General features: G+C 42.5%; 3 protein-coding genes across 7 annotated transcripts in view; 2 read left to right on the top strand and 1 right to left on the bottom strand.

The window, feature by feature from the left end:
• LOC105453825 (peroxisomal leader peptide-processing protease-like) overlaps positions 1-7,302 on the top strand; it is a 28,166-nt gene extending 20,864 nt beyond the window's left edge. Inside the window, exons 2-7 of the mRNA XM_011696044.1 lie at positions 433-1,125; positions 1,438-1,601; positions 1,690-1,802; positions 2,201-2,384; positions 3,428-3,712; positions 4,728-7,302. Coding sequence (XP_011694346.1) covers positions 437-1,125; positions 1,438-1,601; positions 1,690-1,802; positions 2,201-2,384; positions 3,428-3,712; positions 4,728-4,816 — 1,524 coding nt within the window. The 5' untranslated portion in view covers positions 433-436 and the 3' untranslated portion in view covers positions 4,817-7,302. The remainder of the gene's footprint in view (positions 1-432; positions 1,126-1,437; positions 1,602-1,689; positions 1,803-2,200; positions 2,385-3,427; positions 3,713-4,727) is intronic.
• LOC105453826 (transmembrane protein adipocyte-associated 1 homolog) lies at positions 5,715-11,970 on the bottom strand. 2 transcript variants are annotated; one of them, XM_011696046.1, is made up of 8 exons: positions 11,806-11,959; positions 11,041-11,238; positions 10,650-10,945; positions 10,365-10,561; positions 10,026-10,086; positions 9,756-9,942; positions 9,509-9,638; positions 5,715-7,755 (listed from the first exon to the last, which is right to left on the bottom strand). In XM_011696046.1, exons 2-8 carry the CDS (start codon positions 11,187-11,189, stop codon positions 7,603-7,605), a joined length of 1,173 nt encoding a protein of 390 aa, XP_011694348.1. In that variant the 5' UTR covers positions 11,190-11,238; positions 11,806-11,959; the 3' UTR covers positions 5,715-7,602. The 2 variants fall into 2 exon arrangements, with proteins under 2 accessions (XP_011694348.1, XP_011694347.1); XM_011696045.1 differs by lacking the exon at positions 5,715-7,755 and having other exon boundaries at positions 8,325-9,638; positions 11,806-11,970.
• A 133-nt stretch (positions 11,971-12,103) lies between these two features.
• On the top strand, positions 12,104-14,074 carry LOC105453821 (ufm1-specific protease 1). Of its 4 annotated transcripts, none has more exons than XM_011696036.1 (4): positions 12,121-12,534; positions 13,168-13,328; positions 13,403-13,573; positions 13,646-14,074. In XM_011696036.1, the coding sequence occupies exons 2-4, from the start codon at positions 13,194-13,196 to the stop codon at positions 14,003-14,005; spliced, it is 666 nt and encodes a 221-aa protein (XP_011694338.1). In that variant the 5' UTR covers positions 12,121-12,534; positions 13,168-13,193; the 3' UTR covers positions 14,006-14,074. The 4 variants fall into 4 exon arrangements, with proteins under 4 accessions (XP_011694339.1, XP_011694338.1, XP_011694336.1 ...); XM_011696034.1 differs by having other exon boundaries at positions 12,121-12,614; positions 13,169-13,328; XM_011696035.1 differs by having other exon boundaries at positions 12,130-12,211.

Below are 14,074 nucleotides of genomic sequence, written 5' to 3'. Positions count from 1 at the left end.
ATTTTATATGCATTTATTTTATTGTACATATTTATCACGTTGATTACAGCATCATCTATATTTAAGCAACATGTACTCATTTGTGACGGTTTTATTTACCCAGTTACGAATGATTTCACTAAGTATTTAAGACATTAAAGAAAACAATATTAATTATATTAAAAGACATAGAAAAAGTTACGAAGTATTAAAATAATACATTAAGATTCATTAAGCTCAATGCCGGAATCAGCTTGGCAGTCAAACTGTTAAGAATGTTGCATTAATTTTGTAATTAATTAATTTATTTGAATTGTAGGAAAGATTAAAATATCGCTTTATATATTCTTAAAAAATATATTAGTATCTTAATTTTCTAGATACGCTCATTTCTTTTCAACCAATCAAAAATCATAAAGCTCTTCATAAAGCTAAGCTACTTTCTATTTACAGTATAATGAGAACGATGGACAGCGCACTGTTACTCCACTCATCGATCGATAAAGATCCATTGACGCTGCCGCGAGGATGCTCCGGCATTTCGATCTCGACGGACTGGATACTGACACACGGCACTGCGTTAGGCTCGTTTATCGACAAATCCTCCGCGATATCGAGCTTCGTCGCGAACTTGGTTCCGGGCGAACTCACGACGGTACCGAGAGAATTCGCGAGCGAGTTGAAATTTCGAGTCTATCGCGAGCGAGGGACCGACGGCGATTTTCGATCGAACTCGTTTGAAGAACACCACGGTGCGATCGTGGCCGCTTGGAGGTGTCCGCTGCTGAGGAAGACCTTCGACGAGTTCTTCGAGACGTGGAGCTTCCCCAAATCGTCCATCCTCGATCGATCGCTGCGCTCGGTTTTCCTGCTCGTCCACGTCCACGATTCCGACGAGTCAATTATGGAAACGTCGTCGCTCGAACAAGCCCTGTCTTGTCTGCTGGATCAAGTTCCGCGGAATCTTATCCGCGGATCATCCGTGGAAATCGAGTCGACGCCCTTCGGCAATCCCGTGTTCGCCGGCTCGGTCGCGCGCGGCGTTATCAGCAATGTCGTCGGTGACGAGGGCTGCGTTATCATGACGGACGCGTACGCGTTCCCCGGTGGCGAGGGCGGTCCCCTTTACATCATCCCGCCGGACTGGTAATTATAATTCTTATTATCTGAAAATATCCCCGTTTTTATGAAAATATCCCCTTTGCTCGACAGCAACGTCGACTTTGTCTCTTGAACGAAAAGTCTCTTATTATTCAAGAGAATAACGGAGCCTTGAAAGAATTTCTATTTTATTTTAAACTCAGGTTTGTGTTAATGTAGTCGTAAAAAATATGCAGAGATTTTTTTTAATAATTTTAAAACATAAGTTCTCTTTTAGAAAGAATTCAATAAAGATCACTTTAATAATGAAAAGTCAGTGGTTTGTTTAAAATTGTCTCGATACTGTTTTTGTTTTAGTAAACGCAGAATTATCAGCGGCATGGTAATCGCGCCATCGAGCTGGTGCCGCGGAGAATGGGTGGATTACACTTTCGCCGCGAATCTTGCGCCGTGTGTGCTTAATATTTTGCGAAAGAAAAATCCTCCTCGTTCTCCGATCGCATATCACGAAAATATAGACGGTTCGTTAATAAATGATATTATTTCTTATCTATTACATCTGCAAGATGTAATAGATGTAAAGATTTTTTTATTTTTTTTTTCATATAGCGGCGTTAGATAGAGGCGTTGTGCTCGTTAGATGTGGGATTAGTTGGGGTACAGGCGTCCTCGTGGATAAGGATACTGGTACATTCCTGACATGCTCGCACGTCGTCGCGGAGGTAAAAATCAAACTTTATAAAAAAAAATATTATTGCAGAAATATAGTACAGAGATATATAATTCAGTATCCACTCCTATAGAAATTTAATACTGGAAAGTAATGATTATTTATGAGCAATAGTGCTTTTAATACTCACAATCAGAATAAGTAATTTCCAGTATTAAATTGAATTTCCGTAAAAGCATGAAAATAAAAAATAGAAAATACGCAGTACATGTCAGCACGCAATGTAAAAATATTGAATTTATTAACAATAAATATGCGCAATAAACTCAGCATGTGGCAATATATTATTGGATTATTACTGGCTTATTAATATTGCCGAAATAAAATCGGAAACGTTAAACTTTTTATGTGCGATAAAATATTAATTAAGTTAAAACGAATCTCTAACAGGCGTCAGAAAGGGAGATATCGATCGTAATGAGGCCGGACAAACTTAATTCGCGTGTCGAGGCGAAGCTATTGTACAGAACACCGGCTAATCAACCCTATGACGTCGCTGTATTGAGGGTGAATCCGCGGGACGTGGATCCCTCGCTAAGACCCGTACGGTTGTCTCACGCTGCGATTTTAAAGGGCAAGTATTTCGTATTTTGTTAGATTCTCTCTTTTCATCGAAAGACATCGGAGGTGATGCGTTGGCCGTTATAATAATTCCAACCGCTTCAAATTGTTTTGAAACGACAGATAGTATATTGATCAAAAGCTTACCCTCGTAGCTTTCGCGCAATAGGAGGAAATTAGCGATATATCCAGCAGCGTGTTAAGCGGTTTCCTGGCGCCTTAACGCCAGGGACATTGACCTTCTTCCATCGGGACAGAAATAGCATATAATTGTACAAAAATTGGGTCAATTGATCGTCGTTGGGGGTGAAATTGATATTTGGCCTCCTTCTTCTAACTTAGAAACCGACACATAAGTCATCCCATTTATTCGATCGCAATAAAAGTCTATTGCCGTGCCGTTCTATGAGAGCTTTATTGGGCACGTTACGTGAGCGGTGTGACGCAGAATTTTCAAAAACAACTCGCTTCGCGAGCGAAAACGGAATTATGTTGATCTCCAAATTATTAACAATCGTCACAAATTAAAGTAATTTAACGAAGCTCATGGCTTCACTGGCGATTTCTTTATAAGCGAAGCTTTTTATTTAAAGTCAACAGTGTCAAAACTTACGACGCCAAAACTTCAATTGACAAAGCGCGTAATAAAAGTAATAAAGTAATTATAGACAAATTTTACAGATGTATATCGTAATTTACGCGTTAATTCGGCATCAAAGTGAACATTTGGCACGATTACTAAGATAAGATTCATTATATTAAATTCCAGCTAATTTAAGAGTCCAAATCATAATAATATGAGTTTTTGATAGTTTTAGATTATTTTAAATTAAGTTTAATCCTTGGACACACAAATTATTCCAATAAAATTGTCAAGATTTTTTCGTTATCATAACAATTAAAAAGCAATTGTGAAAATAATACTATGTTTATAACATCAAAGGTTTTGTCACCCTTCAATAACGTCGGATTAAATTAGTGTATGTAACATTCCGGAGATTAAATCGACTAGATCGACTAAATTCAACCTAACAAGTGCGTTTCGTGTGCTCGCAGGCGAGCCGGTGGTCTCCGTAGGATTTCCGTTCTCCTCGTCCGTCCGACCGACCGTCAGCGGTGGCGTGGTCTCCAAGCCGATGGACTGCGCGCTCCTGACGACCTGTTGCGTCCAGAGCGGTGCCAGCGGCGGGCCGATCGTCAGCCGTGCGACCGGCGAAATGCTGGGAATGATCGTGTGCAACGTGCTCTCCTCAGACGGCACCGTGCTCTACCCGCGGATGAGCTTGGCGGTACCGGCCACCACGCTGAGCGGGCCCCTGCGGGAATACTTGCGCACTGATAGTCAGTAAACAAATCTAAATTGACCCTGACGATCTAACGACTATACAATTTGAACGGAATGAACTGTAAGCCTTCCGCGCCGCAGAGACAGAGGAAACTCGCGTGCGTTCAAGTGGATTTTTAATCTCTCCTGCAAAACGCAGCCTGTCGTGTCGCAAATAATATTGAATAATTTGTAAGTGCGGTCCATAAATTTTGAAACGAAAAAAAAATTTACAAAAATAAAGAACCGAGTATTATAAAATCATCGGTGTTGCAAACACTTGAGATGCGTGTTGGCCAATACGGCGTTTTCGCATTTTAATCCTTGTAACATTGTGACATTTATAGTTTTTTATTTTTTATAATTTTTGTTAAATTGCTAAAGCAATCTAATAATTTGATGCTCATTGAGCATCTTTTTGAATCCTGCGAAAATAACTTGCGACAAATGTTATCTCAGCAAGAATTTGAACCTGGACCTCCCTGCTCTCGGGGCAGGCGTCTGACCTGTTCGACCACCGAGGTAATATTTATCGCAATAACTAGTAAATTTAGAAAGAACGTCTTTCAACGGCGATGTGTATAAATAACTACGTATCAGAATTGACCATGAAGTGTTATAAAAATTAAGATACGAAAACGTCAACATATTATAATACGCAACAATATTATACATCAACAATATTATAATACGCGAATCTTATAATTCTCAATTTAGGTAAATTAAAGGTAAAATAAAGAATATATCAAAAAAATATTTAGAAACATTTTTCAGGTGTTCCTGTACTTTAAATTAAAAAAATATTTAAAACGTTTTTCTAACGTGTCTTTATTTTATTTGATTTTTGTCTCGAAAGTTGTGGACTGCACCGTGTATATCGCACAAGCGATGATTATAGTTATCAATTAAGACTGCTAAAATATCCCCTTGAATTTTCCCGAAAGTTTTCACCGCCGAGATTACGCGAATGGCAGAAAACAGTTGATGAAAAATTGATTTATCTTTTCCATTTTAATTGTCTTTTCTTTGCAGATCCCGACGTGCTTCGAGCTTTCACGTGCGACAACGCGGTGGTGCGCAAGATTTGGGACTTCTACCCTTTCCTGCCGTCCAAACTGTGAAAGGAGGACGGGAGATAATCCAAAGCGCTAAAGCACGATCCAAGTTCTAAGTTTGCTCAATTAATTGCATGGACTCTTGCCAGGACTCTTTGCTGTTCAGTCCGCGTTTCTTTGTACGTACCGCGACTCATATCTCGCCGACAAACATATCGGACCATTCGTATTGCGGAATGTTTGTCACTGAGTCACGCTGGACCTGCCGATTTCAGGCTCCACGCACCGCGAACATAATCTCGCGTTGAATATCGTTGGATAACGTACGCCATTGACCGAGTTTAACGCAAAGAGAAAGTTTTTCGTGACGTCAAATGCAGCGATCAACGCGCGCAAACCGATACGAGTCAACGATCTCTCGGTGTCCGCTTCGCCGATAAATAATATTCACATACGTCATCGCTTTTAGAATCTTCAAACGATGCTCAATGCTGGTATATATACTTTGCGAGAGCTTCATTTATATTATTTAAAAAAAACCATGATTCGTATGACATTCCTTTTCAGATATACATTGTGGAGCTGTGACTACGAAATAATCTTGTCCGATCTAAAAATAAGTCGCTATTCGCCTCACGTATGGTGTTCTAATCTTCTTCCGAAGATCAACGCAAATATCTAAGCTATTTAAAAAATATTTAACAAATGCTAATTCATTTAAAAATTGATGCAACAACAAATCAAATATATGTTAAGCATGCCAAAATGTCATGATAACACTTCTAATTCAGATTTTTATTTTTATATCGTTACGATACCAGACTTCATTATAGATTAATATCTAAATGAGCTTCACGATAGAATATCACGAAAAATTTATGCAAGGATAATTTATATTAGCCATCCTGAGAGAAATTGAGAGATCGGATAAAGATCTTCAAGAAATTGAATTGAATACGATGTTGAATTGTTATTCATGTTTATTTCACTTTCTTTAAAATTAGGTATAGCTAAATGACGCGGTCACAATATATTGCCTTATACACTGCACTCGATGCTTACAAAAGAATCACACGGTCAGACGATCGCAGGTAACGTTCGTGGGGAGGGGGGGGGGAGATGTGGAGTGCAGGGTGACGGACAGTCGGAGAAATGGTAAAAAGCAATTGCAATTGACAGAGAGACTCGTGTACAACGCCGTTCCACGCACACCGTTCCGTATATACAAGTTCGAACGAATTTACGCTAGAAAATAAATTAACGTTGTATCACTATTAATTTTGCTCGCTCCTGGTGAGGGTGAGAGGGGAGAATTTCCCTCCCTCCTCTAATGCACGTAGGAAAACGGTAATCTACGTTACAACCTCGTGAAACGCGTCTTCGAGAGTGACAACAGCGGACGCTTCTATATGATTGTTGATTTACGTTATTCCTTTTTTTATTTCTTCTCCGCGCGGGATGAACGCGCAAAAAAACGCGGGCAGCGCAGGAGCAAGTGTCCTAAGACTTGCCAGTTGTACGAATTTAATTACGATACGAAGATACGTAATATATTGATAAATATATATATATAATATGTATATATTAAGATATATAAATAGTACGATCCTTTACACTAGAATTACAGATCATGTATATATACATCATGGATGGAGTCTTCATAATTATTGGAGCATTCGAAGAGTTTCTCTTTTTTTTTTCCTTTCCTTAAAGTCTAAAAATTCTTCTCCGCGCGAGACGTTTAACTTTAATGACTCCTATTGTCCCTTAATCGATCTAATGATTTTTCGATGCAAAAGTAAGAAAATAGCGAGTGTGTCCGGCTTCGCCGTTTTGCGCTTGTCGCTTCGCGCGCAACGGAGGGGGAAGGGGACTTTCGGGCGATACGACGTCGTCCACTTTGATGAAAAAGGACGGAGAAACGATAAGCAGGTTTCAGAAGTTAAATCTAAGTGTTTTGTCTTGTGTCGTCTTACTAGGAATCCACGGTCGGCACGCCAACCTTGCAGTTTCTCAATACAAAACAATAGCACTTTATCGACGGGGGATGATACTGCGCGATGACGATCGCACCATACAGGGCATTCTAAAAATCGCATACGTTCGTCAAGGCATTTAAAAGTGAATTGATTTTTGTTTATTACTATTTTTTTTCCCACTCTGATTTTATGCCTAGGTACAAAAAAAAAAGAATGAAGAGTACGGCGGTAATTAAATCTGCGATCGGGGGGAGGAAGTATGCGAATCCTAGAATGACCTACGTCTTGTACTTTGAGATAAATGCATAACATGCGCCAAAAGGAACACACTATTTTTCACAGTGCGGCAAAAATTCACTCGACATTTCAACGTCTATAATAAGTACAAAACTAATTGCGTGAAGAATTAATGTACGCTAAACCCCTAATCATCCTTCGAGAACTTGCCCCTAAGTAAAGCGAACTAAAAGCTAACAATTGGAGATTCCGCGAGATTTCTTCCAGCGTTCCGCGATCACAATTTGGGCATCGACGCCAACTATCACATGGAGACATCCGAAAGCATCCGTATTTTTTTCTTTTTATCCGTAAATGTATTTACGCGGCCCTGCGTGCAAAAATACACGAGGGCGACTAGAATCCTTCCTTGTATTCGTACTCACGACAATCGCACGCCACCTCACTCCGATCCCGAATTTCTTTTCGACACGATGTGTTTTTTTTTTTTTTTTTTTTTCGGGGGAAAAGTAACAAATCCCTCGTTTGGGAAGGATCTCACGAAGCTCTTAGCAAAATTGCAAATTTGATCGATAACTCGTATCCAGGCTCGCTCTGCAATTTTTACAGCGCACCCCCGAACCGATTTACGTGCGTTCATTGCTGATAACCATTCGGCGGATTCGGCGTTTCTTGACTGTCTATACTGTAACCGGTAATACTATCTGGGCTTTGCAGAGACGCCGCGTAGAGCGGGTTGATTGGCGTAGCGTTCGTGTCGAACTGGGTCGAGTCGTAAACGCTGTGATTCTGGAAAGAAAAAGAAAAGAACATTCCGCTTTGCGATTATTAGAAGGTAGAAGGTCCTAATCAGTCAGTTAATTAATTAACACTCCCGCAACCATATTGAATTACGACGTCGGAAGCGGGAAGTCATGCGAGATGCCTTTTCTACGCAAAATAAAATCCACACAATTTTCGGCTTCCGACGACTTCATTTTATGACGAGTGCAATCAGACAACAGCGTAGCTTTAAAGAAATTATTGTGGTGCTGATATAACGCTCGTATTTCAGCGCAATATACGACGGAAGCGTTTATACATGAACTCGCAAAAATATATGCCGATAAATTCTGCGAAAATCCAGCCAAAAAGCACTGTTGGAAATAAACAAAACATCGAGTTTCGCGTGTACTGTTACAACACTAAAGCGAGTTGGTGCAAATAGCGCGTACGATGCACGCGTAATGAAATATCGCTTGAAAAGAAAAAAAAAACATTTTACGAGATTCCATTCGGTAAAAAGACAGCAGAGTGATATCGTTGCAAGGATTCGAGTGATTGCCCGAAGTTAGTGTAAATAAATGAAACCAAGTGCATTGACTACATCAATACGTTTAATTGTGCGACAGTTTCTGCAACATGCTGAGAATATTTACAGTTAGATAAAGCTCTCGAATGGCACCTCACCATACGCGTTATAATGCATAATATAGGGATTAATAATTAACAAAATTAAATGTAAAACCTAGCAAGATTATCTACGATTATGTACAGGTTTACAGTGGGCCGACTGCAGGCGATATATATATATGTATATAGATAAAGCTATTTACAGAGATTCAGTTTGTGCGTAAAGGTCTGAATCCGGGGAGGGATCGGGACGGGTGTCGCTCCTTCTGTGTTTCGCAAATTTCGGGGATGTTATGGACAATAAATAGTCGCTCAAGCCGCCCGGCTCCCCGTCCTTAGAGTCGCTCTTGCTCTTTCGGTACGCGCCGCTCGTAAAGGAAGTGGTCGCTCTGGGAAGCAATTGCTGCGTGACGTTTGAAGTGTCGGACAAATCAGGCGACACGTCGCCCGAGCGAGTCTCAAAAATCTCGGTGCCGATTGTCGTTAAGCGGCCCGGATCCGCGCCGGCAGCGTCATCTTCGGCGAATAAATTGTCAGCGTCAGTCTTTAATCGAGATTCTCGGGGATCCTCCGTATCGGTTTCGCGCGTCCCGCTCTCCAGAATGGACTGCAGGGTGTTCTTTAACGCCGGGCCCTGAGACAACAGCTCCGACGAGCTGTCGTAACCGCGCGAAGCGTTCTCAACCGCAGCCGCGTGATCTACGGTCGTTTTGTGCGATAAACTATCTAAGCTTTTCCTCGTTTGCGAAAATAGATTGATGTTGCTGTCGATTGCGTTTGGCTTGTAAAAGAAGTTACTGGCGGTGTCGGTCGAGAGGAGTAGATTCGAGACGCTACCGGGGCCGCCGTACGCGACGGTGGCAACGGGTTTACGGATTGGACTGGAGAGCCGCAGGTCCGGCACGCTATTTCGGATTGCGGTGGACTTGGTCAGGGGATAATCGGCCACTTCCGAGACGCCTCTCTCCGCGCTGGGAGCTCTACCGAAGCTTCTGACACCGGACGTCGAGCGGCACGGCTTGACTGGCGAACCGAAAGCGCTCGAGTCATTATTTTTGGCGGACGTTAAGGAGTAAAGAGAAGCACCCGGTCTGGTGGATTTCGATGCCTGGGAATCGTACAGCGGTATGTGAATAGAAGGAGTATGGACCTGATAGATGTAATCGCTGTCGGTTTTCAAGGATGAAAAACTCTGTTGGTGCGGTAACGACACGGTGTCTTCGTCCATCGCGTCGTCCACTTGCGCCTTGTACGAGAACATTATCGAAGGTTGCGAGACCCTGAAAAACAGAACAATTTCCACGGTGTTATCAGCCGCGCGCGACGGTCTAAATTGTTGCGAGTGTCGCGTATAGAGCCCGCTAATTGCGAGCGGCGCGGTATAATTAATAACTCACCCGAAGAATTCCGACAGGAATGTATGGTAAACCAAGGGGGTGAAAAGAGTTAGATACACTGCCGCGGTGAAGTCTACGATGCACAATCCCACCGGATTTTGCGTGTAGTTTAGAAAGCCCGCGCCAATCGACTGCACTAGGTCCAACGTCGCTAGCATTCCGGCGTAAACGTAAAAGCTTTTCCGTGCTGCAATAGAAAGCGGTACCACGTGAAACCCGCAATCAGCGACGAGGCCGCTGTATAATCTCTCGTGGCAAACGGCTACTTACTAGGAAGTGCTAGGCGGTCCCGCAACCGTGTCCATGGCAGTATTAATATGAAGAGATATATCTAAACAAAAAAAAAAGACACATTGACATACTCAGTGATAGAACAAAAATTTTATCTATTTAAGCATGTATAGATACGAATATCGTTTACAGGAACATAATAATTATAAGAATAACATTTCTGATAAACCTCGTGAAATCGAGGCATAGAGGGATCGAGAGGATTCCGCGAATCGCTAATTACAAATCAACGTAATCGCGCATCCGAGCCATTCGTTACCCCCACACGTCGATTTTCATCGGTAGGAAAACGACCGAGGTATACGCGAGACAACGTACCGTTGTGAAAACGAGGCTGCTGCAGAACCAAAACATCATGCCGCCGTGACCGAATACGTAGAAGTCTCGGCTGGGAATATGAAACGTGTCGTCCGGCAGGACCAGCTCCAGGGTTCCTTGAGTGATCGTGAACGCCAGCGCTATGAGGGATGTAGCGAGTAATACTCTACGAATACTGGAGCGGCTGTCCAAATGACCTGCGAACAGAACGAGATTCGCGCGTCAGCGAATATCTGCAGCTGCTCCTCTGTTTTTTTTTTGTTTCTTATAAACTTCGCCACTCACCGAACGCTAGACCGAATATAACTACGCTCATCTCGGTGGACAGTAGAAAAAATCTCACTGTGACCCACAGGACCTTGTCGGCCTTGCCGCCGACCGTCGCCGCCGCGTTCACCGTCATCGACACGACGCAGCGCACCACCGATATAACTACATTACAAATGACCAGACCGTAAAACGCTAAGAATATCGGGCTACTCGTTGCACGTAACTTAAGCCTCGCTCTGTTGAATCGCATCACGATGAACAGGAGAAACAGGAGATTCGGCACCAGGATGATGACATCCCATATTCGCACTCTGCGGGAGAAATAAAAATATATAATATGATATCGGTGGATCATCCAATAAATTAAGATCTATCAGGCGGCCGATCGCGCCAGCTATCCCCCTACCTGGAGTCCTTGATCTCCTTGTACAGAATGAGCTTGCAGAAGTGCTCCTCGTCGTCCATCGCCGTGCTCGCATTGGGAATCATAGTACTGCTCAGGTCATACGTGTGCAGCCAACTTTCGGACACCTCCTCCCTCTCAGCGCCGTACATTTCCTGCCTTCTCGAGCGTTGCGCCGGGGATCCTCCTCCTGTAGTTTCACTACGACAGGGAGGGGAACGAGGAAAACGTCAAACCGATCACAGGTGGCCTCCCCTCTCGTCTACCAGGGGCTAAGGAAACGTCCTCGAGAGACGTAGAAGCGACTAACTCGTCGGACAAACACGCGAACGTCTCGTCGAGACCTCGCGTTATCTCGGGTGATCTGCAGCTGACACGGGAGAGGGGGGAGAGGGGAGGGAACACCGCGGGCTGACTAAAACAAAGCCAGTTTGTCGCGCGACAAACATAACCTAAAAGAGACATGTCCGCGAAACCCTCGGCATCACTCGGGCGTCACGGTTGCGCGACGGGCCGCCCGGGGAGCGATCCGGGACTTAGGAGTCTCGCCGACGTCTCGCCGTGGGCACGACGGCACGACGAGTATCCCGCGGTCGATACCACGGGGGAAAGAAATCGATAAATAGCCTGGCTATTGTGTAGCTGTCAAACGGATCGCTGTCTCTCTCTCTCGTCGCGATGGCCTCGCGCGCGCGGGGGCCTAACCCGGCCTGCAACCGACTTATAGCTAATTAGATGAGACGACCGACCGTCCGTTAATCGGCTTACCGAGCACGAGGACGTCGCTCTCATTTTCTCTCCCTGGGAAACGGCGCGGCTCGGCGGTTTTCCAGCCAGCCGAGGCGAACACTCGGTGCGTGACGGACGCGTACCGTAGCGTACCTCGCGATTCTCCTCTTTCCGCCTTTCCACTGCACCGCTCTTTCTCTCTCCCTCTTCCTCGTTCCCTCTCTCTCTCTCTCTCTCTGCCGTTCGCTCTTTCTTTCTCTTTCTCTCTCTTTTCCACCGACTCCCACGCTCGTTGTCTCCGTCTCTCTAACGCTCCACGCTCTCGCGCGTCTCACTACGCGACTGCTACGAGATCCCAGTGCCCATTTCCACCGATGCCGTGCCCGTGCTCGTCCAGCTCGTCCTCGTCGCAATTAATTAACCTTGGCGTAATCCACGGTACCGGGTACGTAGTCAGCCGCCAGTCGAGAAGGGAATATTAGAATATCGATAGCTCGACACGCGGAAACTATCGTTACTCTCGCGCGTTCACGATTAAATCCCACCTCGTAGCGTAGAGCGTCACGCGACGCCAAAGCGGAGCATCGTTTTGACAGGTGACGCCACAATTCGCTCCGTGCAGAATTAATTAATTAATAAACGGCCGCCCGCCCCTGTTTTCGGCGTGCTTTTGTTTTCGGCGGATTAAACGGGAAAATAGTTTGCGTCAATTCGTTTAGAATCTGATCGTTCGCCGAGAGTCTCTTTGTCAGTTTGACATTTGAATAGGTTAGGTGATGTTTAGATAACAGTAGCTTGTGAAGTCATGCGATGTTTATTTGCGGGAAATGCAAATCTGTTTACAACGTAATTGGCTTATAATAAATGGTTTATAATAAATTCTATTAGAGTATAAATTTTTTTTAATTCCACAATTACATAATTATTATTGTAATATTATGAATTTATTATTTATATTAATATAAATTTATATTTTATATTATAAAAAAATTATAAAATTATAGATAATTTATAGCAACATGTGTAATTGTGAATAGATTACACTAGAAAATTGCACTAAATAATCGCTAATGATTAATAATTTAATATAAATTTTGTAATTTTGAAATTATAAGTTTATAATTTTATAAATCTATTGATCCCAAAAAATTTTTGTCAAAATTTTTATGAATTTATAATTCGTATAAAACTATATCTGCTAATAATCTATAAATATTAATAATGTGTTATAGAAATTTTATAATTTTTAGCATAATAAAATTATAGTTTAAAAATTATAAACTTGTAATTGCATAATATATAATAAAATCTTAATTGTTAAATTTATGTTAATAACTGCGTTAGTGATTGTTTAGTAGATATATTTTTATTTATGTGTAAATAAATATTGTACTTGTCTAGGTTTTTTTTAACGACACATCGAAAAAATGGCCGTCAATTATTCCAGTAGTTTACTGAAAAACGTCCACGAAAATTTAGTCTTACCAGATAATGGCGAAACATTCTTGGTTCAAGGAGATTACGAGTACTGGCATTACGGTTGTGACGGTTTTAACGACAGGGTGATTGATTAATTGCAATTAAAATTCTCTCGCGCATTAAATCACCAAGGTAAATACGATTCACATTTATTCAGGGTTGGGGATGCGGTTACAGGACGCTGCAAACCATTTGTTCATGGATCATAGATAATGAGAGCTTAGGAAAGATCGTTCCGAGCATTAATAAAATACAAGAGACCCTTGTCGAGGTGGAGGATAAAGACAGAACGTTTGTTGGGTCGAGAGAATGGATAGGAAGTTTCGAAGTAAGCTTAATTTCCTCAGCCACGTATCGGGGGTTTCGAGTGAGAGGATTTGACGTTACGAATACTTTGTAGGTGTCCGTTGTTTTAAATCAACTTTACGAAGCTCTTAGCAAAATAATTCACGTCCCGAGCGGAAAGAGTTTGATCGATCAGGTGGATAAGATTAAACGACACTTCGAGCAATTTGGCAGTCCGATTATGATGGGCGGAGACAGGGACTGTTCCAGCAAATGCATAGTAGGATTACACGTTGGAGACGGAGGTGTGTATCTGTTAGTCGTCGATCCGCACTTCGTCGGAAAAGCAAAAAGTGCCGAGCATTTAAAAAAAGATGGATGGGTAAAGTGGCAGAAGTTGGACGACTTCGTCGACAGCTCGTTTTACAATCTGTGCTTACCGCAGCTCAAGTATCGTGGACTGGTCGATAAATAACATTAAATATATTTATACAAAATAAATGTAATCATTTCCGTTGGAAATTGTAATTTTGTAATAACGCCG

This window comes from Wasmannia auropunctata, unplaced genomic scaffold, assembly GCF_000956235.1.
Source record: "Wasmannia auropunctata unplaced genomic scaffold, wasmannia.A_1.0 LD335994.1, whole genome shotgun sequence".
NCBI lineage: Eukaryota > Metazoa > Arthropoda > Insecta > Hymenoptera > Formicidae > Wasmannia > Wasmannia auropunctata.
This window is presented reverse-complemented; position numbering and strand designations above follow the sequence as displayed.